General features: G+C 39.6%; 1 protein-coding gene across 1 annotated transcript in view; it reads right to left on the bottom strand.

Moving 5' to 3' along the window:
* gna13a (guanine nucleotide binding protein (G protein), alpha 13a) overlaps nt 1–27,906 on the bottom strand; it is a 66,083-nt gene that overhangs the window by 26,489 nt on the left and 11,688 nt on the right. Inside the window, exon 2 of the mRNA XM_052033262.1 lies at nt 1,048–1,098. Within this exon, the coding sequence (XP_051889222.1) occupies nt 1,048–1,098 (51 nt within the window). The remainder of the gene's footprint in view (nt 1–1,047; nt 1,099–27,906) is intronic.

Here is a 27,906-nt window from a genome sequence, read left to right on the forward strand (position 1 = left end):
AATTTGAAATTTCTGAGATAGTTTCAGGTCACTTCAGTGCATCCTCCATATCTAAAGATCCTTCCATTTCTCTATCTACCCAAACCTGAAGATTCCAAGGTTTCTGACTCCACTGTTCTATACAGAAATCTATATCCATTTCAACAGCAGTTCTGAATGTCTCTTAGCAGTGAGAATGCATATTGAAAAGGAACTAAAAAAAAAAGTAAAATTTTTGTCTAATCTATAAAATTTTTTAAAAACTGGGGCTTTAAAACCAGTGTCTAAAATCACGCTCGTCAGGCTTATTGACTTAACAGAATTGTAAAATCATGGCAAGTTTGTTAGCACATTCATTAATAATACAATGGCCTGCTTTCCTGACACTTGTTATTAGGGTGCATTTTACATCCATGATGGTATAGTAAATGACTGCTGCAAAGTGGCACACGACTGTAGAAGGCAAGCTCGTAACATGACCTCATGCAGGAAGTTAAGCACAGGGAAGATAAAAATTGAGAATGAACATTAGTTCACAGGAGAAAAATCATTCCAGGTTGTTTACTTGCCCTGATGACAAATTCCTTCATCACTGGAATAACTGCTTGCAAACAGTGAATCGCATACCCAGAGACCTGTGAACATTTGGCTTTGGGGCCCCTCAGCTGAATGGCATAAAGGGCTGGAGGGAATGGGAAGAGAGGGAAAGGGGGAAAATCAAAAAATACTAATTTCACTCTATTAACATACAACATAAACTTATGACATGGGCATTAGATTAAATAGATAGTATTGGTTGACACCAATAAAAAAAACCTAAAAAAAGAAACAAAAATCAAAACAGTCACTTGGAATGATATTACTTCATTATTCAATTCCATTTTCATTCACTTCTACTTGTAGCCATCATTTACAGAGACATGCTGTAAATCCTCATTTTCCCTAAAAAGTTATAAAGCGTTTAGCGTTGTTCCATATAGAAAGCAATGGAACATTGTTTCTTTTAAAATCTTGGTCAGAGTACATATTAAGACAATGGAGAAAATGATAGAGTAATATATTACTTACTGGATCTGCTAATCTTTCCAAGTTGTCCAGGAAGTATTTTACAGATTCTCCCTGAAAATGGAAACAAATTGTCATTTAATAAACCACTTGAATGCATTCTTAAACTTGTAGAGTAAAATAATTCAATTATTTTACTGCTAATTATTCAATACTTTTGAAAACAGATCAGGAGTTTTGCAATGCTAGAAAAGACTCAAGCTATCCTAAAATGAACTTCAACTCGGTTGGTGGTATGAAGAAGGGTGTGGATTAAAGTCCAACTCCAGAGATTCAAACACAACCACCAAGATTGCAACTGCGGTGCTACAATGCTGGAGGTAAAGTTATCCCGACATCTAATACTGCGTGGAGTTTACAGATTCTCCTTGTGACAGCATGGGTTTCTTCCAGTGCTCCAGTTTCCAACATCCCAAAAATGTCTGGACAGTTAGACCGCTGCAAATTGCCCCCGGCATGCAGATGGTTGGTAGAATGGGGGCTGGGGGTGGAGGAGGAAGAGGTGGAGAAGGGCAGTTGGGAACTGATGGGACTGGAGAGAAGACAGCATTAGTGCAAAAAAAAAAGTGGGTGCTTGATGGTCAGCTTAGACTCAGTGGGCCGAAAGACCTGTTTCTAGGCTGGTTCTCTCTATGACTCTAAAGACATTGACTACCTTCTTAGTTGGATGCTGAAGACCCCATGGCATTATTTTATTTGAACAGGAACCCAGAAGGGAGGGGTGGGGGGATGGTCCCGTGACCTGGTAAACATGTCCCTCAATGGACACCACAAAAAATACATTCTGATCATCAATACATTGTAGTTATGGAACCCTGCTGTGTGGAAATTGGAATGCTCTTTCCCACATTCGAAGAATGACTGTGCTTCAAAACATCACTTTGAAATGACCAGATGGTGCCATGTGAATGCTAGTCTTTGCAGGAATAGCATGCTGTTCTTCTGCAAATGAGGATATGAACAATGAAATCAGGCTATGTGCAGTTTTATGCTCTTGCAGGGTCCTGCTACATTGAATACAATGGACCACATCTTCCTGATAATTGCAAAACCATTGGCATTCAGTCATTTAAACAAGTCTTGGATTGCCATACTACTGTCAAAAGGTGGAAGTTTAGTCTTACTGAGCAATAGATAGCATGACATTCATTGCTATGCTCTGTCATTGGAATTCATATGGAATCCACTGCTGGAGACCAGTCTGTAGAGAAGGGGGTTGGGCGTGGGTGGTGATTCAGAGTTTAAAAAAAAATCAAAAAAAAAGAGAAAGCAATTGCCTCTTAGATCCTACAGCAGATTAGACTTGGCACAGTATTGGAGACTCCATTATTTTCAATGGAAATCTCACCAAGGCCTGCAGACGAAGAGGCAAGGGGAAAGGCATTTATTAAAAAAGTTTTAAAATGTTCATGTTTTTAATTTAACAGGAGCCAAGGGTAATCCCCAGTGATCCAGAAAAACCCTTAACCTGAACATCAGAGATGCATGACAATTTGAAATCAGTGGCAGCTTTAACAGGAGACACAGCTGCCTTCTGAGCTCTGCCTTCAAAGTCTGATGAAGGGTTCCAGAATCAGGGCTTTTCACTCTGCTGCCTGAGACAGGGTTTCCACATAGATTTGGTAACCAATTGGAGCATGTATACAGTCAGCGAGATCAGTCCTCCACAGCCAGCTTGGGTGAAGGAGCAGTGAAGAATGATTTCAAGCAGCATGTCATATCAGCAAGATCTGAACCTATATTATGTATTGTATTGTGATCTCAAACTAAATTAAAACTGAACTACCCTAGTTTGAGCATATTATGAAGGATACCTGATACACAATTTTTAAAGCAATGAACAACTCCCCCAATCTGCCCCTCATTCTTAAACAGTCCCTCAGAATCAAAGATGATTTATTACAACCCAGGAGGCCATTAATTTGAATCCAGTGTCTTACCTAGTTCAAGATTTAAATACTAAAACTTAAATATTGTGAAACTAAAAAATATGCAAGCTTCAGTGCAAAATTATTAAAAACACCATTCTTTTAGATCTGTGCATCTGATTCTTATGCAGGTTCAATTTCCCCAAGAGGTCTGCTATAACAGGTCTTAACCTGGGTAGTTATCAACAAGGGCAAAGTTTAAGATTTTAAAATCTGATTAAATTTTCCAAACTTATTAGAGAAACACAGAACCACAAAAACAATCTTGCAAGTTGTAAAATTCAACACAGATGGTGTGTACCAAGCTGGTGTACACGCTTCATTCTGTTGCAATGTATTTAATTGTTTTCTAGTCTTGTGCTTTGTTTTCAGATCTTTTTTAATGATATCACTGATATTGTTGTTTTTCACTATCTATGAAAGTCTTGATAGTTTTGGCAGCTGGTAAGCTTGAGAGAGCTTTGTCAGCTGTCAAAGCTTTCCTGAAGCAGCGCTATTTCAGCTCAAAGCCAATCAGGAACAGACTTAAGAACCATGATACCAATCCTGTTAGAAGCAGATAGTAAAGCGGCAAGAGGCAGATCTGACCGAACCACCCCAAAAGGCCAGATCCAGCCTATAGACCACATGTTATTTCCTATTGAGGAAGCTGAGCTAGCATTTGAATTTGATGAACTATCAGAAAATGAGCTCTAACAAAATATTAACCCTCTAAATTCCTTCCCCACAAATTCCACTTAATCCTGAGTATTTGCAGAATTTTCTGTTTTTATTGCTTTTTATGCAAAATATGACATGCTATTTTTCCATAGTAACCTTGAAGCCACTGACTTTATGTTTACAAGAGGAAACCGTTGAACTAGCAGTTGAATGATTTAGTTTAACAGAACATGCATCATTTCTTACTTAAGAATGAAACCGTTAGTCCATCAGGAATGGACCAATTAAACATATTTCAAAACTGTTTGCATTTGAATGCCTTTTCTATTTCCTGCTCCTAGACAGAAACTGAAAAGCTGCACAACTGCAAAAACTTATAGTTGAAGTTTCCCTATAAGAGTGCAAGCAGCAAATATTTTTGTTACAAAGCATTCTGGATATATTTAACTCTTGTAGCTCAGCAGCATAAAGCCAAAAGCACTATGTCAAAGAGAATAATCCATTCATTAATAGCATCAATCACAATGCAATTGTTCATTTTCCTCATCCTTCAGAGTTATCAGTGGACAGTTCCATCATTTATTCTGAAAACTAACTCCAGCACACCAGGCTGGAGATCCAAAGTAACATTTGACATTCAATGATGCAAACTGATACCAAACAGCTTGATCTGACCTTAACCATCTTTGTTAATGTCATGCATATATCTAACTAAAATATAATGAAAAATTATAAAGGCATTAAATAGAAGTCAAAGAGTAAATGAGCGAGATGTAGAATTTGGGGGAAGTAAAGAATATTTCAGAGATTACTTCTAAACACATCAGTTGTTTTATTTGGTAAAAGGAAACTATAATATTTTAATTTGCAAACCTATGTAATGTTCATTTAGTAATTCCATTGTATTCAAATTTATCTGCAAGCCTATGAATCAGAAGGATGTGGATTCCCTGTAGAGACTTGATCACAAACTTTAGGATTATACTCCAGTGCAGTATAATGCTTTAATGGAGGCTGCGAAACCAACTTAATTCACCCATTTTTTCAGATGGATGAAAAGACTCCTCAGCACCTTTTTATTTTGGAAGAGCAGCAAGGGAGTTCTCTCTTTTGTCCTGGGCCACTGTTATCCCTTGATCAAGTTACCTTGTCACTATCATATTGCTCTGCATATATTGACTTCCATGTTAACCGTAAGAGTGACTGCACTTCAGACATACTTGAATATCCCAAGGACAGAGCCATACACAGCATTGAAACAGACCATTCGGCCCACCACATCCATGCCAACCAGTGGGCACCCATTCATATTAATCCCTTCTTCTAGCATCTGGCCCATTGCCTTCTCTGCCTAGGTAATTCAATGGCTCATCTACTCTACCTTCCTCTGACCCCAGCCCCAACCTCTGCTGTATCTTCACTATCCCCTCTGACCTTCCCCTCGGAGGCTGAACGTTCTGTCCTCAGCAGGGGCCTTACCTTTGTCCCCCTGCACCTACACCTCAATGAGTTCTGCGTCTGCCATGATGCCGAGTTCTTCTTCCGTCGCCTCAGTCTCCAGACCTACTTCTTCAGCAAGAATTCCCCACCTCCTACAAATGATCCCTTCTCCCTCCTTTCTTCCTCCTCCTCCTGGAGGCCTCGTCCTGGCCTTCTGCCTGTTTTGGATCTCTTCATCTCTAACTACCAACGGGATATCAACCATCTCAACTTCACCACTCCTGTTAACTATTCCAACCTCACCCCCTCTGAACGAACTGCGCCCCTCCTTCCTCCCCCACTAATCCTAGTCTTACTATCAAACCCACAGACAAGGGTGACTGACCTTTACATTGCCAAGGCCAGACGTCAACTCTCGGACACTTCCTCTTACTTATCCTTCAAGCTTGACCCCACCAAGGAGCATCAGGTCATCGTCTCCCACACTATCACTGACCTCATCAGCTCCAGAGATCTCCCCTCTAATGCCTCCAACCTCAATTCCCCTACCCCGCACTACCAGTTTTTACCTCCTACCAAAGATTCACAAACCCAACCGCCCCAGCAGGCCCAATGTTTCTGCCTACTCCTACCCCACTGAACTAGTGTCTTCATATCTTGACTATTTTGTCCCCCTTGGTCCAGTCCCTTCCCACCCATGTCCATGACACTTTGCATGCCCTCCATCACACTTTGCATGCCCTCCATCACTTCAACTTTCAGCTCCCTGGCCCTGACCGCCTGATTTTCACTCTGGACGTTGAATCCCTGTACGCTTCCATCCCTCATCAGAAAGGCCTTAAGGTTCTCTGCTTCTTTCTGGACAACAGACCCAAGCAGTTCCTCTCCACCGCCTGGCAAAACTGGTACTCACCCCCAACTTCTCTTTCAGTTCCTCCTACTTCTCCAAACTAAAGGTGTAGCTGTGGGCACTCACATGGGCCCCAGCTATGCCTGCCTTTTCATCAGCTACGTGGAACAGTCCATGTTCCAAGCCTACACCAGTAACACCCAAGTCTTTCTCTGCTACATTGATGACTGCACTGGGGATGCTTCCTCACGCATGCTGACCCCGTCAATTTCATCAACTTTGCTTCCAACTTCCATCCTGCCCTCAAATTTACATGGTCCACCTCCAACATCTCTCTCCCCTTTCTGCATCTCTCCGTCTCCATTGCTGGAGACAGATTAACCACTGACATCTTTTACAAACCCACTGACTTCCAGTTACCTTAACTACACCTCTTCCCACCCAGTCACTTGCAAGGATGCCATCCCCTTCTCCCAGTTCCTCTGTCGCATCTGTTCCCACGATAAGGCTTTCCACTCCAGGACATTTGAGATGTCCTCCTCCTTCAGTAAACAGGGTTTCCTTTCCACTACCATCATCAATGCTGCCCTCACCCACATGCCCCTCCCCCCCCCGACATAACAGGGACAGAATTCCCCTTGTCCTCACCTACCACCCCTATAAGCCTCCGCATCCAACACAATTGTCCACAACTTCCATCACCTCCAATGGGATCCCACAACTAGGCACATCTTCCCCTTCCCCCCCCTCCACTTTCCGTAGGGATCACTCTCTCCACAACTCCCTTGTCCACTCATCCCTCCTGCACATCTCTGCAACCGCACTAGATGCTACACCTGCCTCTATACCTCCTCCCTCACCAACATTCAGGGCCCTGGACAGTCCTCCCAGGTGAGGCAGCACCTCAGCTGTGAATCCGAGGGTGTCATTTATTGCACCCGGTGCTTCCAGTGCAGCCTCCTCTACATCAGTGATACCCAACGCAGATTGGGTTGCTCCAGATTCCAGCACCTGCAGAATCTCTTGTGACTTCTTAAATGTTGTCAGGGTCTTGAAAAATGCTATAGAAATCTTTGTTGCAATGTATTTATTGACTACTGCAGCAATTTTCCAGCTATGCACTGAAACTCTCCAATGTTATTGCTGAAGATGTGCCCTGCAAAGTTGAGTAATAATCAGGAAGTATTATTTCAATCATGACTCTACAATTTGACCTACTGATTTCATTAAATAATGAAAAGCTCAAAGTGTATGCATCAAAGCTGTAACTGCCCTTCTTACTAAGCTGCACATGATCTTTTTAAAGGTCAAACCTTATTCAAAAATTACTATTTGAATACACCTGTTTTGCATTGGTGATTTCAGTCCACAATGCAATCATTCTACTTTAAGGCTTTCATTAAACCCAGAATAGTTATCTGATTTCATAAGCATTGCCTGTTCTACCCGATTCTTCACAGATGCATCACAGATTAAAGTATAGGGCACCCAAGGCATTGTGGATGGGTGGGGGCTTTAATTCTCATGTACTTGTTTCAGCCACAGACACCATATCTGATCAGAAGCAAAATTTACCAGTATCAAAAAAAGATTTTTTTATTTCACTGAGCACTCTCTGACACAATACATGGCTCATGCTGTTTGAAGTCAGACCATGAGATAGCTGCTTCACTTCAAAATAAAATTAAGATTTAAAAAAGACATCCAGCAACCAATACCTCTAAATCATGAAGTGAGGGCGGGGGGAGAAGGAGAGGAAATTGAAGATTAGTTGTGGCTGAGAACAACTACAGCAGCATAGACCAAGTTTTGATCAATGGCCTTCTGATCTATATAAATCCGTACCGTACATGGATTATTTCTCCACTACAACATCTGGAAGCTTAGAAGAAACTTAAGCGGAGTGGTACATTTATTGGATGACAAAAGTAGAGAGAATAAATCTTGTCAATTTGTTTGAGAATTAAAAATTCTAAATCACTTGAACCATGCTTAATCACAGAATGATACAGCAGAGTCCACTGTGTCTTGCTCACCTCCTTATCAGTACCAACCATTTAATCCCACATCCCTGCTCTTTGCCCATTCCTGTGTTCCTGTCATATTTTCCCTTTTGAAGATTATATTAAATTCTTCTGTTACTTTTTGACCTGTGCTTCCTACAACTTTCAGGCTAGTGCATTCCAGAATTATAGGATTCCATATTATAGTCTCTTAAATTTCCCCTTTCTCTGGTGTAGACATCTGGTTTATTACTCCCCTACCACAACCCCTCTCACCCTTGACCTTTTAAATAGGAGTGTAATATTTGTAGGCCTCACCCCAGTATCCAAGGAGGATTGGAATATTTTGGCCAGCAGCTCTGCAATTTCCAGTGCTACTTTGTTGGGTAAGCTAGGATGTGTGAGGAACAAAAATCCATTTTTAGGCATCTATTGGCCAATTACCTCAAATGGAGATACTTTAGCTATGTGGTCTGAAATATTCTTCTTCCCATGTCCGATAAGGTTCAGATCTGCCCAGGTCTACTATTTAAAAATATTTGATACTTTATTTATGAATATTAAGCAAAGTTTGGACAATTAACTTGGATAGCTGCAATATGACAAAGCAATTAATTTTGTAACTTTTTTTTAAAAAAGAGGTTAGTCTTCTACTTTCCATTTTAAGTAAAAATACTTATTTAAAAAATCATATTACCATTTAAAAATGCCCAAGCACATTAAACTGTTTTTCTTTTCCAAAGATGTTGACTCCTCAGAGGCTAGTTATTAAAAACCTCCATCTGAATACCCTGGTATTTTGCCCAAATGTGAGCTTGTCAAGAATGCAGTTGCAAGTTACCCAAACTTGGGTCAGGTATTTGGATGATCCCGACAATAGTAACTTGCATCTATAATAAATGTACACACCCCCTCAGAAAGGAATCACTGCACATCCAAAAACCGTGGACAACTTTTGCCCTTTCTAACTTGGACAGAAAGCAATTCAGAACAATTTCTTCCATCCCACTACAAATCAAGGACATCCCTGGAACATGCCATGTCTGTATGGCTCAGCATATTTCAGTCATCAGACACTCGTATAGATTTAACAAATTTCAATGTGCAAACATCTACTTACAGCCTCAGTGCACAACATCTGGTACCTTTATCTTTCTTTCTGGATCATTCCAAACCTTTCAAGAAGACAGCAAGAGATGGGTAAATAGATGATTCTACAATCAGCTTATCTCCCTTCCATGTGAAAGTTAAACTTCCAAAACTCCAATCTTATTACTGAAAATGCAAATTTAAAGTTTCAAACACTGATAGTCACAGAGATAAACTCAACTGTGGATCCATTTGTTGCCCCAGTCCTTCTCCTCCCCACCAAAAATCTTTGTGGCAATGCTGCACCTCTCCTCCAACAGTCTTCCTATGGGTATAGAGCTATTCTTCAGAATAAATGAGAAACTCCTCAGCCTATGGTGACTAAGCTGCAGAATCAAGTTCACCCCAGCCTCAGTAATCAAGCTGCAGTATGCAGCTGATGCTTGCGTTTGTACACAGTTAGAAGCTGAGCTCCAAGCCACTATCAACTTGTTCACCCAAGCATACAAGAGCATGGGCTTTGCACAATATTCACAAAACAAAAGTAATCTAACAGCACTGCCCTCCAACAATAAAAAGTTTATGGTGAGACACGGGAAAATGTGGATCATATTTTGGGAGCTACCTCTCAGCAAAGGCAGATACTAATAACAAATTACACAATCACCTTCGGTTTACCAGCACAGCCTCCAGTTGTCTGAGGATGGGGTGTTTGACTGCAGATCTGAACAATCAACCACACTTCTGCAACCTGCACTACCTGCAGCTGAGAGCTCAAAGCACCACCAGCAGTGTACAAGCCACCCCCAAGTAACAAACACCTTTTTTAGATTCTGTAAAAATCTATTCTGCCCATAAGTCAGAAAATACACACACACACAAAAAAAATCACTCAATATGGTAATCATACATCCACTGTATTGCAATTAATGGCATTAAAAAAAAACAAGGCTGATGAGAAAGAATAATTACTAAAAGCGGAGAGAGAGAGGAAACTAGTTCTACTATCTTGGGAACATCGGACCTTTGAATTTAATAACATTATGGGCAGATATGTGGACTCCACTCCCAGCAGATCAATATATTGCTATTCTTTCACTGTCAGGAGTCCAAATCCTGGAGTGCCTTAACCATTGTCATGGGAGCACCTTCACCAGAAGAGCTGCAGGTTCACCACTACTATAAAGGTCAATTAGCATTGGAAAATAAATGGTAGCCTTGCCAGCAATGAACACAGCCCAAAAAATGAATAATATTAATGGCTCCAACTATTTTTATAGTACAGATTGAAACTCAACAGTCCCAGCACCCTTGGAACCTGACCACTACTGGACTACAGAAAATGCCCCTTGATCATCATCTTTTGAGCAGAGATGTTCTTTTTAAGTAGTCACTTTAGGCACTCCCAGGTTATGCAAGGGTTCCAGGAAGTAACAGTAACCTGAATGTTCTAAAAGTCAGAAATGCTGTAGGCTGAGATCACAAAAGTTGCACTAATAGGTTAATTAGCTACAGATCAGTACAGATCTTGGTTAATTTTAGATCTTACTTAGAATTAGATCTACTACTACAGATTCAAAATATGCTGGACCATAAGAACGCCACACCTGAAGAGTTTCAACCTGGAAATTCTTCTACAACACTCACTCAACTAGGCCGATCCAAAATGCTTCCCTGATAATTACCAAACTCAACCACATTCACATTTCCCACTTGTAGAAGGCTACTAGCTGAAAGGACCCTTGGCATTTGGAGTCTCTAGAGAGTCAAAGTGGGCTCCAAGCCACAGACAGGCCTCAGTTGCTGTATACTTTGGCCTCAGCCTGGGAGTTGTTGCCAGCACACCAGCTGTGAGTATCTACAAAAAGGTTTTTAAAACAAGTTTTAAATGTCTGATAGCAAGAGACATTCAAAAATTACTCAAATACTTTAATTAAAATAAACTTGGAAAATAAGAAGATTAAAATTGTAAAAAAAAATAGAAATACTAACAAAGTTAATCACTTTCCTTTCTTTACAGGTTCTAAACTCCATTCACAGGAAAGGGGTCACCATTTGTATGCCAGCATATCCCCAGTGTAAACCTGAGGGGAGGGCTGGATAGGAAGGTCACCTCAGACCTCCCAGAGTCACCGAGACCCGAATGGCCACAAGCAGCAGCCTCATTGCAAACCAACAGTGATTGAACAGCACAACTGGAGCCATTTTTAATTTTATCTTGGAAAACAAACTGCAGCATTATTTTTGGTAATTTACTAATGGGACAAATGGCTATACAATAGAGTTGTGATATTAAACACCAATTTCTCCAATATCACTCAACAGCATTTTTTAAATTTATAATCACAATTAGGAATCCAATCAACTCAGTCAGAAGATAATGGGCTCAAACTCCATTCCAGTGACTTGAATACGCTACCTTTCTGTAAAATATTAAGGCCCTGCGTTATTTTTAGAGAGAGATAGTTAATCAAAGTCCAGTCTTTCTTCTCAATTGGGTAAAATATCCCACTGTAATCATCAAACAGGAGCACAGAGTTCTCCCAGTAATCTGACCGGTATATCCATCAATCTACATCAAAAGCAGATTGTATAACTATTCTATTCTTGTTTTTCAGGGGATTGCTATTCCTACATTAGCCCGAGAATCCTCCACATTTGAGGTACTTCATTACTTGAAGGAAGTTGCGGGGCTGTTGTTGAAGTTGTTATATAAACAAGTACATTCTTATAGCTATACAAGTTAAGCTGAATAATTGTGAACAGTTCTTATTGTCATTTTGACAGTTTGAAGAATGAACCTCAAAGAGGGGTCATTCATGTTGCTCCCAGGGAACAGTTTAAACAATTAAAAGTGATTACCCAATTCAGAAACACAGGAAAGGACCCCATCCCCACCTCCATCGTTCAATGTGATCTCACAAATTTAAATTCAAGTAATCTAATCTGGAATTCTAGTACCAATAATGATATCCATGAAGCTACCAGATTATTTTAAAGACACATCCAGTATAGTAACTTCCTTCAATGTAAGAAATCAGCCATCCTTACCTGGTCTGGCAAATGTGAACTGCCCATTTAACACAGATGAGGCATTTTTCTCCTTTCAGAGTATCAAAACTCTCTTCCTTAAGGGAAGTAGAGTCTGATTTTTTCTTATGGCTGAGGGGGATGAATTCTTGAAGAGGAAGGTGGGGGGAGGAGGAGGAAAAGGAGGGTTTGAAAAGTTACTGGGCAAGTGGAAATGCAGAGTTGAGGTTATTATCGAATCTGCCAAGATGTTATTGAATGGTACAGCAGACTCAAGGGGCCAAGTGGACCATTCCTGTTCTTAATTCATATGTCTATTTTAAACCATACCAATGGACATTTTTCCATCAGATACTCTAATAAAACTCACGGAAATTCAGTGTAAGCATAAATATTATGCAATGTAGTCTCATAATAAACATGGCTTATTAAGATGGATAAAGCATATAACATATCGTATATATATTATATTATCATTAAGGGATTGACCCTGAAGAGATTTATTTTCATTTTAATTTTGCAGGTAGTCTCAGGAAAGGGGGAACTTGACACTTCAGAAAGGCATATCTGAAAAATTACTTTAAATTGTGAAACAGTAAAATGAGAGATTCAGAATACAAAACTGCCTTAATTATAATTGATAACCTTGATTTAAGAATCCACAATAACCACAATAGGCAATGGAATTCCAGAACAGATATGTAATTGTAGGCTGTAACTGGAGGATTGAAGATTTTTATGATTAAAATAGCCTTTATCATTCAATATTTCAATGTTGCTGCATCATTCTAATTCCACTTCAATTCCTGACAAATTTATTTAGTATTGCACATTTTAGTCACAGATCAGATTGCACAGATCTTTCAGGCCATTGAGTCCACACTAACCATCAAGCACCTGATTACACTTATCCCACACTAATTCAATTTAATTCTCCTTGCATTCCAATCAACTCCCCCCAGATTCCACCATCACCTATACAAGAGAGGCAATATACAATGCCCAATGAGCTCACCCTCTCCCCCCATAGCCAAGACATAGGAGGAAACTAGAGCACCTGGTGGAAATTCACATGGTCAAAAAGAGAATGGTGCTGCCTGCATGGAGTTTGCACAGAGGTCAGGAATGAACACACATCGCTGATCCACTGTGGCACATTTGATTTTTACATGGTATTGTAGCGACTCACCGCACCGGCATTCAAACCGGCTCCCAACGTTGCGACGTTGTCGGAGGCCCCGATCCAAGATGGCGTGGGGCCCTCCTTCTTCCCCAGCGTTGGGCTGGGAAAGCCCGCGCGCGGGAAGGTCAGGTGACCCGCGCGTGACATCAGCGCAGGAACTGTAGCGCGGGAAGTTTTCAGCTATTAAAGGCACACTGCGCCCCGGGTCGGCATTCGACCTCTGATTTTGAAACCAGCTTCCACTTCATGTCTTCATTTCATAGTGTGTAGCTAGCCGTTACAGTATCAAACAATCTAACTACAGAAAAAAAAATCTGACTTATGAATGGTGCTCATTTGGAATCAGGACAGCCACATTATCAGTTTCCCCTCAAACTGACAACTGTGATCCAAGAAGAAAATTGTTCTGCAAGATGAAGTGGAAGCATCTAATTTGCATCATATAGTGGTATAAGCTCCACCCATCATTTAAAGGAAATGACACGATCATTGTCATAACATTGAAAAACAAGCAATTATCAACAGAAATCAAGAGTTTGAAGCAGCCTTTCCTTTAAAGAATAGAGATTTTGCAAAATGCTCACTGCTGGTTCAGGAAAATGAATTTGAGATAATTGTGAAGTCAAGTTTTGATAGTGCATGTTAATTAAAAACTCTTATCCTAGGTTTTCAATCTCAAAGTCATTTTCTAGTATTAGTGAAGTAGTATCTACTTTTTAAATTTCATTTAAAAATTAAAGTATGAAATCTCTTACAAAACATAACAAAATTATGAATATACAACTAACAGTCGCCAAATCCCACCCTTCAAACAAAATTATGCTTTAAAAACTTATTTACTTGATTTGGCTTCAAGATTTTGTCAACTGTTTGCATTCATCTAAAACAAATTAATTGACACCAATGACCAACAACAAAAATACATTGCTTTAGAAGATACAATCGTAAATGGCATTAAGCAAAACTGCTTTAACAATCCTGTATCATTCAAACTGGTGATAATCTTATTTAATTGTTTACTTTCACCATTTCTAAATATTTAAGTTCTGTTTAAACTCATGCATACATCATAAGATTGGAATACAAAGAAAAATGCTGGAAATACTCCACAAGATTCGGTAAAATCAATGGCATGAAATGCTTAATGAGACTACCCAAGAAAAAGCACTCAGGTTTTTGTGCACTAAAAAACAAGTCAATCAAAAAACTAAGGGCTGGAAATCAAGTTAGAACAGAAATTGCTGACTTACTCAGCAGGTCAGGCAACATCTGTGGAGAGAAATAATGTGAATCTATCAGTTAATAATCCTGATGAAACCAATTCTCTCCACAGATACTGCCTGACCTGATAAATACCTACAGCACTTTGTTTTTAAAATAAGTCAATCCATGGAGGCACCATTAAAAGGAATACATTTGAATAACACATTTAAATCTTTTAATTTCTTGACTGCACAATAAATTAGGAAGCTTTAGTTGCTAGGCTGGGAGGAAAGATGTTTATTTTGGATTTTCATCTCTACTCTCTACTACTTTCACAGTACCTGAAAATGCTTCTTTTACCTATGAGTTGTATCAAAATGTTAACTTATTCGTCAGATCATCTACAAAAGAGCATGCAGTTCAATTGGTGATACTCTTATTTGAGAGTCAGAAAACACTGGGTTCAAGTACCACTCCCTGAGATAAGACATACCTCTGAGATGTTAAACTGGAACACCATTTTAAGTGGACATAAGATTCCATAGCTATTTCCAAAAGGGTAGGGAGGAGTCCCCAGTATTCTGGTCACTATTAATATCATTGTCAAAACCACAAAACAGGTTATCATATTACTATTTGTGGGATTATGCTATGTATTACTTAGCTGCTGTATTTCCCACATTACTAGAACAAAAACACTTCAAAAAAGTACTTCATTCATTTGAATGAATTGGGATTTCTGAAAGGGACACAAAGCTCAGTATAAAAACACATCTCTCCTTTTGCTTATACAGGATATTCTACTTGTAACTATAGTAACTAGGTCCCATTTCTACTGCTATTTTGTCTTATTTGGTTTGCCCTTATAAAATTGGGTGGAACTCTTGATTTGCAAACGAATATCAATATATCATTAACAGAAATCCTAAATTGGTAAATTTTATTGTTAAACGTTTTATTTCTGTTAAGTACTTCGTTAGACAAAGCAACTGTTGGAACCATAGAACAATACAGCACAATACAGGCCCTTCAGCCTACAATGTTGTGCCGACCTTCAAACCACTCCTAAGACAATCTAACCCCTTCCTCCCATATATCCCTCTATCTTAAATTCCTCCATATGCTTATCTAACAAATCTCTTGAACCTGACCAACGTATCAGCCTCCACCACCACCACCTCAGGCATCGCATTCCATGCACCAACCACTCTCTGGGTGAAAAACCTCCCTCTGACGTCTCCCTTGAACTTCCCACCCATTACCTTAAAGCCATGTCTTCTTGTATTGAGCACTGGTGCCCTGGGAAAGAGGTGCTGGCTGTCCACTCTATCTATTCCTCTTCATATTTTGTATACCTCTATCATGTCTCCCCTCATCCTGCTTCTCTCCAATGAGTAAAGCTCCAGCTCCTTTAGTCTCTCTTCATAATCCATACTCTCTAATCCAGGCAGCATCCTGGTAAATCTCCTCTGCACCCTTTCCAACGCCTCCACATCCTTCTTATAATGAGGCAACCAGAACTGGACACAGTGCTCTAAGTGTGGTCTAACCAGAGTTTTGTAAAGCTGCATCATTACTTCGCGGCTCTTAAACTCGATCCCACGACTTATGAAAGCTAACATCCCATAAGCTTTCTTAACTATCCTATCTACCTGTGTGGCAACTTTCAGGGATCTGTGGATATGAACCCACAGATCCCTCTGCTCCTCCACACTCCCCAGAATCCTGCCATTAACCTTGTATTCCCCCTTGGAGTTTGTCCTTCCAAAGTGTACCACCTGACACTTCTCCGGATTGAACTCCATCTGCCACTTCTCAGCCCAGCTCTGCATCCTATCAATATCCCTCTGCAAGCTTTGACAGCCCTCCACACTATCCACAACACCACCGACCTTTGTGTCATCTGCAAACTTGCTAACCCACCCTTCCACCCCCTCATCTAAGTCATTAATAAATATCACAAAAAGTAGAAGTCCTAGAACTGATCCCTGGGACACCACTAGTCACAGCCCTCCAATCTGAATGCACTCCCTCCACCACAACCCTCTGCTTTCTACAGGCAAGCCAATTCTGAATCCACACGGCCAAGCCTCCCTGAATCCCCTGGCCTCTGACCTTCTCAAGAAGCCTGCCATGCGGAACCTTGTCAAACGCCTTTCTAAAATCCATGTAGACCACATCTACTGCACTACCCTCAAATCTTCCTGGTCACCTCCTCAAAGAACCCTATCAGGCTAGTGAGGCAAGATCTTCCCTTCACAAAGCCATGCTGGCTGTCCTTAATCAGTCCAGGATTCTCTAAATGATCATAGATCGTATCTCTTAGAACCCTTTCTAGCAGCTTACCCACCACAGACGTAAGGCTCACTGGTCTGTAATTCCCTGGACTATCCCTACTCCCTTTTTTGAATAAGGGGACAACATTCACCACCCTCCAATACCATTCCCATTGGCAATGAGGACTCAAAGATCCTAGCCAACGGTTCAGCAATCTCCTCCCTCGCCTCACAAAGCAGCCTGGGGAATATTCCATCAGGCCCCAGGGACTTATCTGTCCTAATATTTTTTCACAGCTCCAACACATCCTCTCTTGATATCTACATACTCTAGAACATTACCCTTACCAACACTGTCCTCAGCATCATCAAGACCCCTCTCATTGGTGAATACTGAAAAGATGTATTCATTGAGTACCTCACCCACTTCCACAGCCTCCAGGCACATCTTCCCACCTTTGTCTCCAATCGGACCTTTAGTCTCGCCATCCTTCTGCTCTTCACATACGAGTAAAAAGCCTTGGGATTCTCCTTAACCCTACTCGCCAAAGCCGTTTCATGTCCCCTTCTTGCTCTCCTCAGCCCCTTCTTAAGTTCCCTCCTTGCTACTCTATATTCCTCATGAGCCCTGTCGGATCCTTGCTGCTTACACCTTATGTATGCTGCCTTCTTCCTAACTAGTTGTTCCGCCTCTCGTCACCCATGGTTCTTTCATCCTGCCATTCCTCCTCTGCCTCACCGGGACAAATTTATCCCTAACATCCTGCAAGAGATCCCTGAACATCAACCACATCTCTATAGTACATTTCCCTTCAAAAATGTCATCCCAATTTACACTCTCAAGTTCTCACCTTATAGCCTCATAATTCGCCTTTCCCCAATTAAATATCTTCCCGTCCTCTTTGCTTCTATCCTTGTCCATGACAATTCTAAAGGTTATGGAGCAGGTGGTCACTGTCCCCCAAATGCTCACCCACCGATAGATCTGTCACCTGACCCCTTTCATTACCTAATACTAGATCTAATATGGCATTTCCTCTAGTCGGCCTGTCAACATACTATGACAGGAATCTGTCCTGGACAAACTTAACAAACTCCGCCCTGTCTAAACCTTTGGCACTAAGCAGGTGCCAATCAATATTTGGGAAGTTGAAGTCTCCCACGATAATAACCCTGTTATTTTTGCATCTTTCCAAAATCTGCCTCCCAATCTGCTCCTCAGTATCCCTACTGCTACCGGGGGGCCTACAGAATATTCCCAGTGGAGTAACTGCTGCTTTAGGATAGAACAATTAGAGATGCATGAGCTTAGAAAATAATAACGACAATGCCTTAAGCCAATCTAAGTAATTAAGATATCTCGCTGCAGTGATGTTTCAGACCATTCTATTTAAGCTTGTAGCAACAGCTTGAAATCAACTCATTCCAAAGTCTAGCTACAGTAAAACTGACAAACCATTATCCAAATATTTGGAAATCCCGATGGTTTGGCATCTGGCTCACCAGGTGAGCTTTCCCATGTTCTCTTGATTTGCAAAGCCCATTTCCCATGGTCCCTTGAAATTCACTGGAACATTTATTACACTAATGTGCAAATCTAAAAAGAAAGTGAATTAACAGTGTGTTGGGGCATTAATTGGAATAACATCTACAAGTCTGAAAAGTCTGTCAATCGAACACCAAATCCTCAAGCACGCAGAGGAAAGGAGTTTTACCGTATTCACTAGGCTTATATTGGAACAGCACTTTGTTTTTGCACAAGTACAGTTGAACTGTAATGCTGTAATGAACTGAAATTGTAATTAGTTACCTATTTTAACAAAAAAAATTACTGTCCAAAATAGATGTTACATTTTGGCTGTGATGTTTGATTTAGGAAAGACAAATATAAAATAAGGCAAAATTCGAGCAATTTACAAAGACTACTGTGAAAGTTGGTACATTAATAATGGAACATGCATACAAATTAAGAATCTGAATTGGTGAATCAGCTTACTGTCAACTTTGAGGAAAGCTGAAATTTCAGTATCAACTGTTAAAAAAACAACGGTGCCAAATATGTTTGAATGTAACTTGTATATTGGAGACAGCCAATCATTGAATGCAATGTGCTATTCCATGCCATCTGTTATACAGACTGTCCCAATCTATGTCAATATTCAGCTTCTACTTGCTGTAAAAGACAACAAAATGATTTGCAGATCAAAAGCGCATTCACATTCAGAACGTAAAAATGGGCAAATTAAAACCATTTTACTCCCAAGCTAAGTGGTAAATTAAGGATTTAGGAGACACAAGAGTCAGCAGATGCAAGAATCCAGAGCAAAAAAAAAACAAACTGCTGGAGTAACTCAGCAAGTAAGGCAGCATCTGTGAAGGGAAATAAACAAATCAACCTTTCAAGTTGAGACCCTTCTTCTGGCCTGAACCACTGAGTTCCTCCAGCAGTTTATTTTTTCATTAAGATTTAGACCACCTTTCCACTGTAAGTAACAGCCACAGAGTTGCTCCAGCATTAGAATTGGTATCAATGCACCATATTTGCGTTTTTATTGAAGCTTACTTAGGATTTCACCAACTCTATGGAATGGAATGAAGTTACATTAAAGTTGAGATTTCTAGCTTGATTTTTATTTAATTAAGATACCAAAATATCACCATATTCAATGCTTCTCGTGGATAACAAAAAATTAGCAATATTTAACAACATGTCTATATTTGGGCCTAAAACTTGGTGAATACAATTACTTTCCTGGGCAATATTCATTTTACACAGATGTGATCCCATAATAAGTTAACAATTTACAGTAACATTTTCTTGAAATTAATACAATATTCTCATGCAAGTCAAAATGTGCAACTTATAACTAGGATGGTTTAAATATCGTGAATTTAAAAAAAGGTTACATACAGGTGGAATGAGGCAGAGAAAGATGACTACTTTAGAATTGCCCTCAATGTTTAAAGTGTAATTTTGATGCCAAGTATCCTTCTGCATGTGATGAGAATTAATTCTTTCAGTTATCAGATGATCAAGAGACGTACAAAATCAAGCACAAGTTTAAATTATCATTATTATGTTGCTATCAAGCTTAGATGAGGTATTTGCAAGCACTAATAAACCACTTCCTTGTTTCGGTGCTCCCTGCATCGGCTTCTCTTAAAGTGCAATTTCTTTTGATTCGACCTATTCTTTTGACCTTCAGAAATGGCACTTTTTCATGCAAATTAAACACCACTTTCAAAAGGAAAAATCAGGTCATTTAAATGTTTTGGCTGAGATTTTCCTTATTCCCATGATAATTGAATACATATCCTGTTCTAGTCATCACCAAACTTGCTGTTTACACAGGCTTTTCAATCCCTTTAGCCTCTATGTTAGATCTTCATTTTTAAATCCTTCTGTAGCTTTGGACCAACCTACCCTTGTAATATGATTTGGCTTTGCCTCTCTCTCTCCAAACCCTTGTGCCCTCTAAGCATTTATTGTTACTACTGGTGACAGCAATACACTTTACCTCTGCACAAATTCCCTGCTTAGATCATTTTTTCTCTTTTAAAATCTGCAGGTTTTTTTTTGTCCCAAATAAGTTTATAATTATCTCTCACCCTAACAATTGGTTCAACCACAGGACCTTTATTTATTTCACCCAGTCTCTTTGTCTACTAAACAGAAAACATCAAACTTTTTCGTCATGTGGGCACAGAATAGGCAAAAAAGTTTTCTCCACTCTACAAAGTGCATTGGACATACTTTCAAAAAACATCCTATTCCATATGAGCAATTTCTTAAGGTTCATGAAATGAGCATATCAGTTTGTGCCAAATTACATGCATTTATATTTGACCAGGAAATTAGGCTAAGACTGCCAAATCTCATTTCACATATCACCCATGTAGACCAGAAGGAAAAAGTCTAGACGGAAAAAAATCCTCCTAATAAGGCACATGATCTTGTCATAAAATGTGCAATCCACATTATCCTGAAGTGCATCGAGCAATTAAACTTTCATTTTATTTCTTAAACAGAAACACCCATGATGAGCCATCCAGAACATTTTTCAATTGTTCTTAGGATAAACATGTATACACCAGAGTAGGCTACATAATCAAAATATTAGGGTGCTGCTGAACTGACAAAAATCCACCAGCTAAATATAAAATGTGACAAAAGAACGAAAAGCAAATGATCTGTATGTCAGTCTCATCTCAGATCTATGTCTTACCTGTGGGTTAGAAGGTTGTGGTGTTGAGCTCCACTTCAAAGTACATAATCTATGCTGACTTTTTAGTGCAATGCTGAGCAAGGGCTGCACTGTAAAGCATTCAGCCTTTTAGACCAGGTCTTAAACCAAGACCACAGATACCCTCAAATAATCAAAATTTTCCCATGGCCTAAAATGCCTGTTGTGATTCTCTGGTCACGTGAAATGAGATTTTAAGCTATGCTGGCAAAAATGCAATAAAAAAATAGGAGTTTTGTCTCTGCAAGGTCAGTTACATGTGAACTGCTTACTAACTGTCTCACATACCAATTGTTTAAAGATATTGAAAGTTGTACCGCATGAACCAATGTTCTGGATCAAATTTGATTCTACAGCATTAAAAAAGTGTTTTACATATTAACAGGTTTAATAAATTAAAGCTCAAGAGTTTGTAGCACATGATACAAGTACAAGAAAGCAAAAAAATTCTAAGCAAATAGACAATGTAATCAAGAAAACATTTCAGTTTAACAAGGGATTACAATTAACATTACTACAAATTCAGCAAATAAACTTTGGATTTTCTTTGTTATACCAATGGGACCAGCCACACAATTTTATTTTAAACACTACAATTTAAAATTCCAACATATTAGGTTGATGAGAATGTAAATATATTTGCACAATTATTGAAATCCTCATTTTATTTTGAGAAACCAGAACTGTTTTTACAGAAAATGTAGGAACAAACATGCAAAATCATGTTCCACTAACAATTGGAGAATAGGCAAGCCTCCAAAATCAAAAATATGAAAAACAGTTATCTCTACAAGCTGCCTCAAATAAATCTTTGCTGTCTTGGCTTACATTCATAAGGGGAAGATACTTGATACTTCTGGAATATATGCAAGATGAAAAGTTTTGTACTTCAAGATTTCATGATGCTACCTAACCTTGACCATCTCAAATTAGCAAACCTGAGCCATCCCTTGATGAAGCAGTTGCATGATTTACAATTTGCTTCATGCAATATTCCATCCTGAGGATGGAGATGTAATTCATCAACTTTGTTCATTCCATACAACCATACCTTTTGTTATCCATGGATAATCCGTTACATTTGCATCTATTTTATGCCCTGCAATGGGAATGTTGTGGGGTATGGGGGGCAGATGTCTTGCCAATTAAGCAGGCTGTTTTGCCCTGGATGCTGTTAATATTCAGGTGTTGTTAGAGTTAAGCTATTTCGAGACAAGTGGAAAGTATTCCATTATGCTACTGACTTGTGCCTTGTGTATGGCAGAAAGGCTTCACACTGAAGTTGTTGCATACCTACCCTCTGACAGTACGTGTGCAGCTGGTCCTGTTAAGTTTTTAGTTAATGCTGATATCAAGGATGTAGATAGTGGGCAGCACAACACTCTTAATGCCACTGAATATCATTAAACTTGTGGCACACAAGAATATGGAATTTTTTTTACACAAATTGTAATTGCATTTGTAGAGCACTAGTATCTCCAAGGAGTATTTTGCAACTCAAAATTGATCCTGAAGTGCAATTAAACTGGCAACTAATTGTTTTGCGAAGAGTGGTGTCTCTAGAAATTCATAAACTGCTAATTGTTTTTTTGCTGGGGTAGCTAGGGCAACTTTAGCCAAGATACCAAGCAAATTCCCTTTGCTTAAGTAATGTTAAAGCACTTTAATTTAGAAATAAAACCTCTAATCTGTTCATCAGTGAACTTAGATGTCACCATGTGGTTTGTGTGGTAGACAAGTAGAGGAGTATAACAAAATTATTCACGCACACAATTCAGCAAGCCAATAATTTACTTAAATGGTAAATTGTTGACAAAACCATGAAAAACTTCAAGCAGTGAATCTTCCATTAGGAAGTCCCAGAACCATTTATAACATTTTGCACCATATACAAAGCAGAATGCAGCAGGCAACATCAAGCAATATCTGCAGTAGAATGAAACAAGCTAAGCTAGTTTCTAGTACCTCAAACATTTTTATCTCACTGATTGAAGCAGAAATGCATTCAATTAGTTGCCACATTCAACAATATGTGTAGTATTCTCAATGCGGAACATACAAGTGCACTGCATTTTACTCATGCCTTTTCTGTATTGAAGGGAGCATTCACAGGACAATAAAGTTTTAATTCTCTGTACATGCCACCCAAGGTGATCACCAAGGTGACTAGACAATTGAACAGCAAACTGTTCATGTTCTTTCTGGGAGGGCAAGATTGCTACATGTTCTTAAGGCTACAAAAAATATAGAATTCCTTTATAAAAAAACAAATTAAGGCATTCGAGTCTTATCCAAGAAGCACAAATGAACTGAAGAGCCAGCTGCAACATTTATTAGGTTTTGACTCTTAAGAGTCCTACCACTATAGTCACTATTTCCGTTCTCCAGGCACTAAACTAGTCTCTATCAACACTTAAGCAGTCAACCTTCATGCAAGCTCAGCCAGTAAGCTTATGGTCATAAATTTCTAGGATAAGCATAATGGCGGCAAAGAGGTTGTTTCCAAGATTAATCGAAGGTTTGAATTCTATCCCCTTTAATATTTGATTCCTTGTACATTTCTCAAACTAGCTCATTGACGTAAACTATATAAATGAACATAAACACATTGTTCAAATATAACAAAGTTCATTCTTGAATACAAACAATCATTTCTTCCTACTAGAAGGGAGATAAGCCATGAGAATTAGGATTGTTCCTCAAAAGGTATTTGCTTTGTTTTTAATTTTATGTTAAATGAACAACAGTTTCACATTGCAGCTGAAATGATCTATATTATCCATCATCCAAATCACTAGAGACAAATAAAACTAATTATTTCCAAACATCAACCTGTGAAGGATTCTTTATTCTAATAGAGAAATACTAATGTAGTTCCATATTTTTTTGTTAGTGAATATGAAAATTAGACCTGCCACTTCTATAATGATAGCATATTATTAAAAGACATAACATTCCCTCTACTGCACAAGTTCCAGATCTTCACCAACACACAAAAGCAGATTATCTACCCAAATGAAAAACTCATTTGACATTTCTCTGAAGGCAGTTTGTATGTAGACACAGCAAAATGAACTGTTTCAGCTGCAACAAAACTTCATTTTAAAACCAAACCACAGAAATCAATTTTCTCCTTATTACTCCATTTCTAGCAAACATGCACAACATAGTTTTAATGGAATATTTTCTCAGCCACACTGCATTTAAAGTACACTCCAATTAACCTTTTCCTTTGGCAAAACATAGTAAATCACAAGCATATATTCTTAAGCTATTTCTTTGCTATTCCAATTTCATAATTGTACAATGGAATGCTCAAGTTTTCCAACAGATATAGCAATCTCAGCTAGGCAACAAAAGAGGATTTAATTATTGAGAGTGATGTGCCCTAACAAGAAGTGATATCATAGGAAACATCCAAATCATGAAATCAAATCAGAATCATGATCTGGATTACTCGAAGAGTTCCTCCCCCTCCCCCCCACCCCCACAAGGACAACTCAAAGACTATTTTGTATTCATATACTCTAATGGGTTGTAATGGTTCAGGGTCAAAACTCTTATTTGAAGACTAAAGAGCATGGAAATGCTGGAATCTGGAACAAAAACCAGAATGCTGGAAGAACTCAGCAGGTCAAACAGCATCTGTGGAGGCAAAAGGTGTATGTCAACATTTCAGATCAAGACTCTGCATCAGAACCATCCTGATGCAGGATCTCAACCTGAAACGTCAACATACACCTTTTGCCTCCACAGATGCTGCTTGACCTGCTGAGTTCTTCCAGCATGGTTTTCAGCTCTTGCTTGATTTTGTCTCAGGTACCAAAGAACAGCACCTTTGATTGGTTGGTAAAGTGGCAGCCTAAACACATTGGGCCAAGCAGCACCTTCATATCGACTATTACTTTAGTTTTAACAAAATGTTAGGAACACTTCAACAGAATCCTATATATAACAGAGGGTAGGACCTATCAGGGGGGAAAAAAAGGAACCATGTGCCTGGAGTCAGAAGAGGTGGAGGAGGTCCTTAATGAATACTTTTCTTCAGTATTCACCAGAGAGAGAGACCTTGACGTTTGTGAGGATGGCGTACGACAGGCTGAGACGCTCAGGCATGTCGATGCGAGGGAAGAGGGTGTGCTGGAATTTTTGAAAAACATTAGGATAGTTAAGTCACCAGAGCCAGATGGGATATATCCAAGGTTATTACAGGAAGCTAGGGAAGAGATTGCTGCGCCTTTGGCGACGATCTTTGCATTCCCACTGGCCACAGGAGTAGTGCCAGATGATTGGAAGGTGGTAAATGTTGTTCCTTTAAGAAAGGAAGTAGGGATAACCCTGGGAATTACAGACCAGCAAGTCTTACTTCAGTGGTGGGAAAATGACTGGAGAAGATTCTTAGAGACAGGATTTATGGGCATTTGGAGAAGCATAGGCTGATTAGGGATAGTCAGCATGGCTTTGTGAGGGGCAGGTCGTGCCTCATGAGCCTGAATGAATTCTGTGAGGATGTGATAAAGCACATTGATGAAGGTAGAGCAGTGGATGTGGTGTACACGGATTTTAGTAAGGCGTTTGATAAGGCTCCTCATGGAAGGCTCATTCAGGAAGTCAGGAGATATGGGATCCAGGGAAACTTGGCTGTGTGGATTCAAAATTGACTCGCTCATAGAAGACAGGTGGTAGGTGGAGCGTATTCTGCCTGGAGGTCAGTGACCAGTGGTGTTCCTCAGGGATCTGTACTAGGACCCCTGCTCTTTGTGATTTTTATAAATGATTTGGATGAGGATGTGGAAGGGTGGGTTAGTAAGTTTGCTGATGATAGAAAAGGTTGGATGTGTTGTGGATAGTGTAGAAGGTTACTATAGATTACAAGAGGATATTGATAGAAAGCAGACCTGGACTGAGAAGTGACAGATAGAGCTCAACCCAGAAAAGTGTGAAGTGATATACTTCGGGAGATCAAATTTGAAGGCAGAATACAAGGTTAATGGCAGGACTCTTAGCAGTGTGGAGGAACAGAGGGATCTTGGGGTCCACGTCCCTCAAGGTTGCCGTGCAGGTCAATAAGGTTGTTAAGGCGGTGTATGGTGTGTTGGCCTTCATTAATCGGGGTATTGAGTTCAAGAGCCACGAGGTGATGTTGCAGCTCTATAGAACTCTGGTTAGACCACACTTGTATTGTGTTCAGTTCTGGTCGCCTCATTATGGGAAGGACGTGGAAGCTTTAGAGAGGGTGCAGAGGAGAATTACCAGGATGTTGCCTGGATTGGAGAGCATGTCTTATGAGGATAGGTTGAGTGAACTAGGGCTTTTCTCTTTGGAGAGGAGGAGGAGGATGAGAGGTGACTTGATAGAGGTGTACAAGATGATAAGAAGCATAGATCAAGTGTACAGTCTGAAACTTTTTCCCAGTGCAACTATGGCTAACACGAGGGGACATAATTTTAAGGTGATTGGAGGAAAGTATAAGGGGCATGTCAGGGGTAACTTTTCTTTTTTGTTACACAGAGAGTGGTGGGTGCGTGGAACACACCACCTGCAGAGGTTGTGGGGGCAGATACGTTAGGGACATTTAAGACACTCTTAGATAGACACATGAATATAGAGAAATGGGGGGGCTACGTGGGAGGGAAGGGTTAGATAGCTCTTAGAGCAGGATAAAATGTCAGCACAACATTGTGGCCAGAAGGGCATGCACTGTGCTGTAATGTTCTATGTTGTAATACCTGACAGAACTATGAAAAACATGTACAAATAGCTGAATTTCTACGTCACCTTTTGTGCTCCATCTACAAAACCCCGGCTAAACTGCTAAACCAATTCCAGACATCTGATTTTCATGTGCTTTGCCCATAACTTCCTTGGTACAGGCCCAATCTTCTCATCTGAAAGTCGCAAATGGAAAAAGCTTGTCCGTAACAGTTGAGATGTCCACTGCAAGAGCTCTAGGTCAACTGCAATACTGAGCTTAACTTTTCCAAAGCTACTCAATGTAAACCAAGAAAAATCAAAGAATGGAGATACTGGAAATCAAAACAAAAACAGAAATTGCTACAAATATTCAGGTCAGGCAATATCTGTGGAAAGAGAAACAGTTGATTCTCTCTCTCTGCAGAGCACTTCCTACATATTTTGTCAATAGCTCAATGAAGAGTAGAATAACTTCATGCTAATTAGTTCTGTTATGAAATAATACATAAAACTTTCTCTTGATTCCTTAATTCTCACTCCAACAAGGAAACTGGTTTTCAAGATTCAGATCATTCCATTCATTCTCCTGATTGCTCTTTTCCCTTTAGCCAATTTTCATCTGCATACTATTACACTATTCCTCCAATTCCTAAAGCCCTCTAGTTTCCCCTTGCCAAATCACAACCCTTTCCAACATAAATAGTTCCCATTACTTTTTTGATCTTCCCGTGCCTGCCCCTCAAAATAAACATCCTTGACTTCCCTTACGACTCATCTTCAAACACCAATACCTTTCAGCTTATCTTGTCTCCCAATTCAGTGCCCATATCGAACTTTCCAAATTCCCCTCACCCCTGTGGCGGTTGAGGGGGACTTAAACAATAGGTAATTCTAGTGCCAGCATTCACTGCTTCAGACATAGTCACCTAAAATAGATTAACCTATCACTTACCTCAATGCTCTTTGTGAAACTGACTCTGTGGGACATATGCACAACCCAATCTAGACTCAAAGTAATTATTTAGCTAGCATTTTACAACTTTGTAAAGAAATGCAAGGAGCTATGCAAATGCAAGATTTTAACTTCCTGAAATAATTGGCAAGACTAAACATTATTTTCAACCAGTGCCACACACACTGCACTCCTGATACAAAGTGTATTCTGCTGTGATGAGCTGAATTAGGCTGTTTGCAATCTCAAAATCTTGTTTAATGCAGGTTTATTTCAACCACATTCTATCTCATGCCCATCCACTCCCAAA

Source organism: Pristis pectinata, chromosome 18, assembly GCF_009764475.1.
Source record: "Pristis pectinata isolate sPriPec2 chromosome 18, sPriPec2.1.pri, whole genome shotgun sequence".
Taxonomy (NCBI): Eukaryota; Metazoa; Chordata; class Chondrichthyes; order Rhinopristiformes; family Pristidae; genus Pristis; species Pristis pectinata.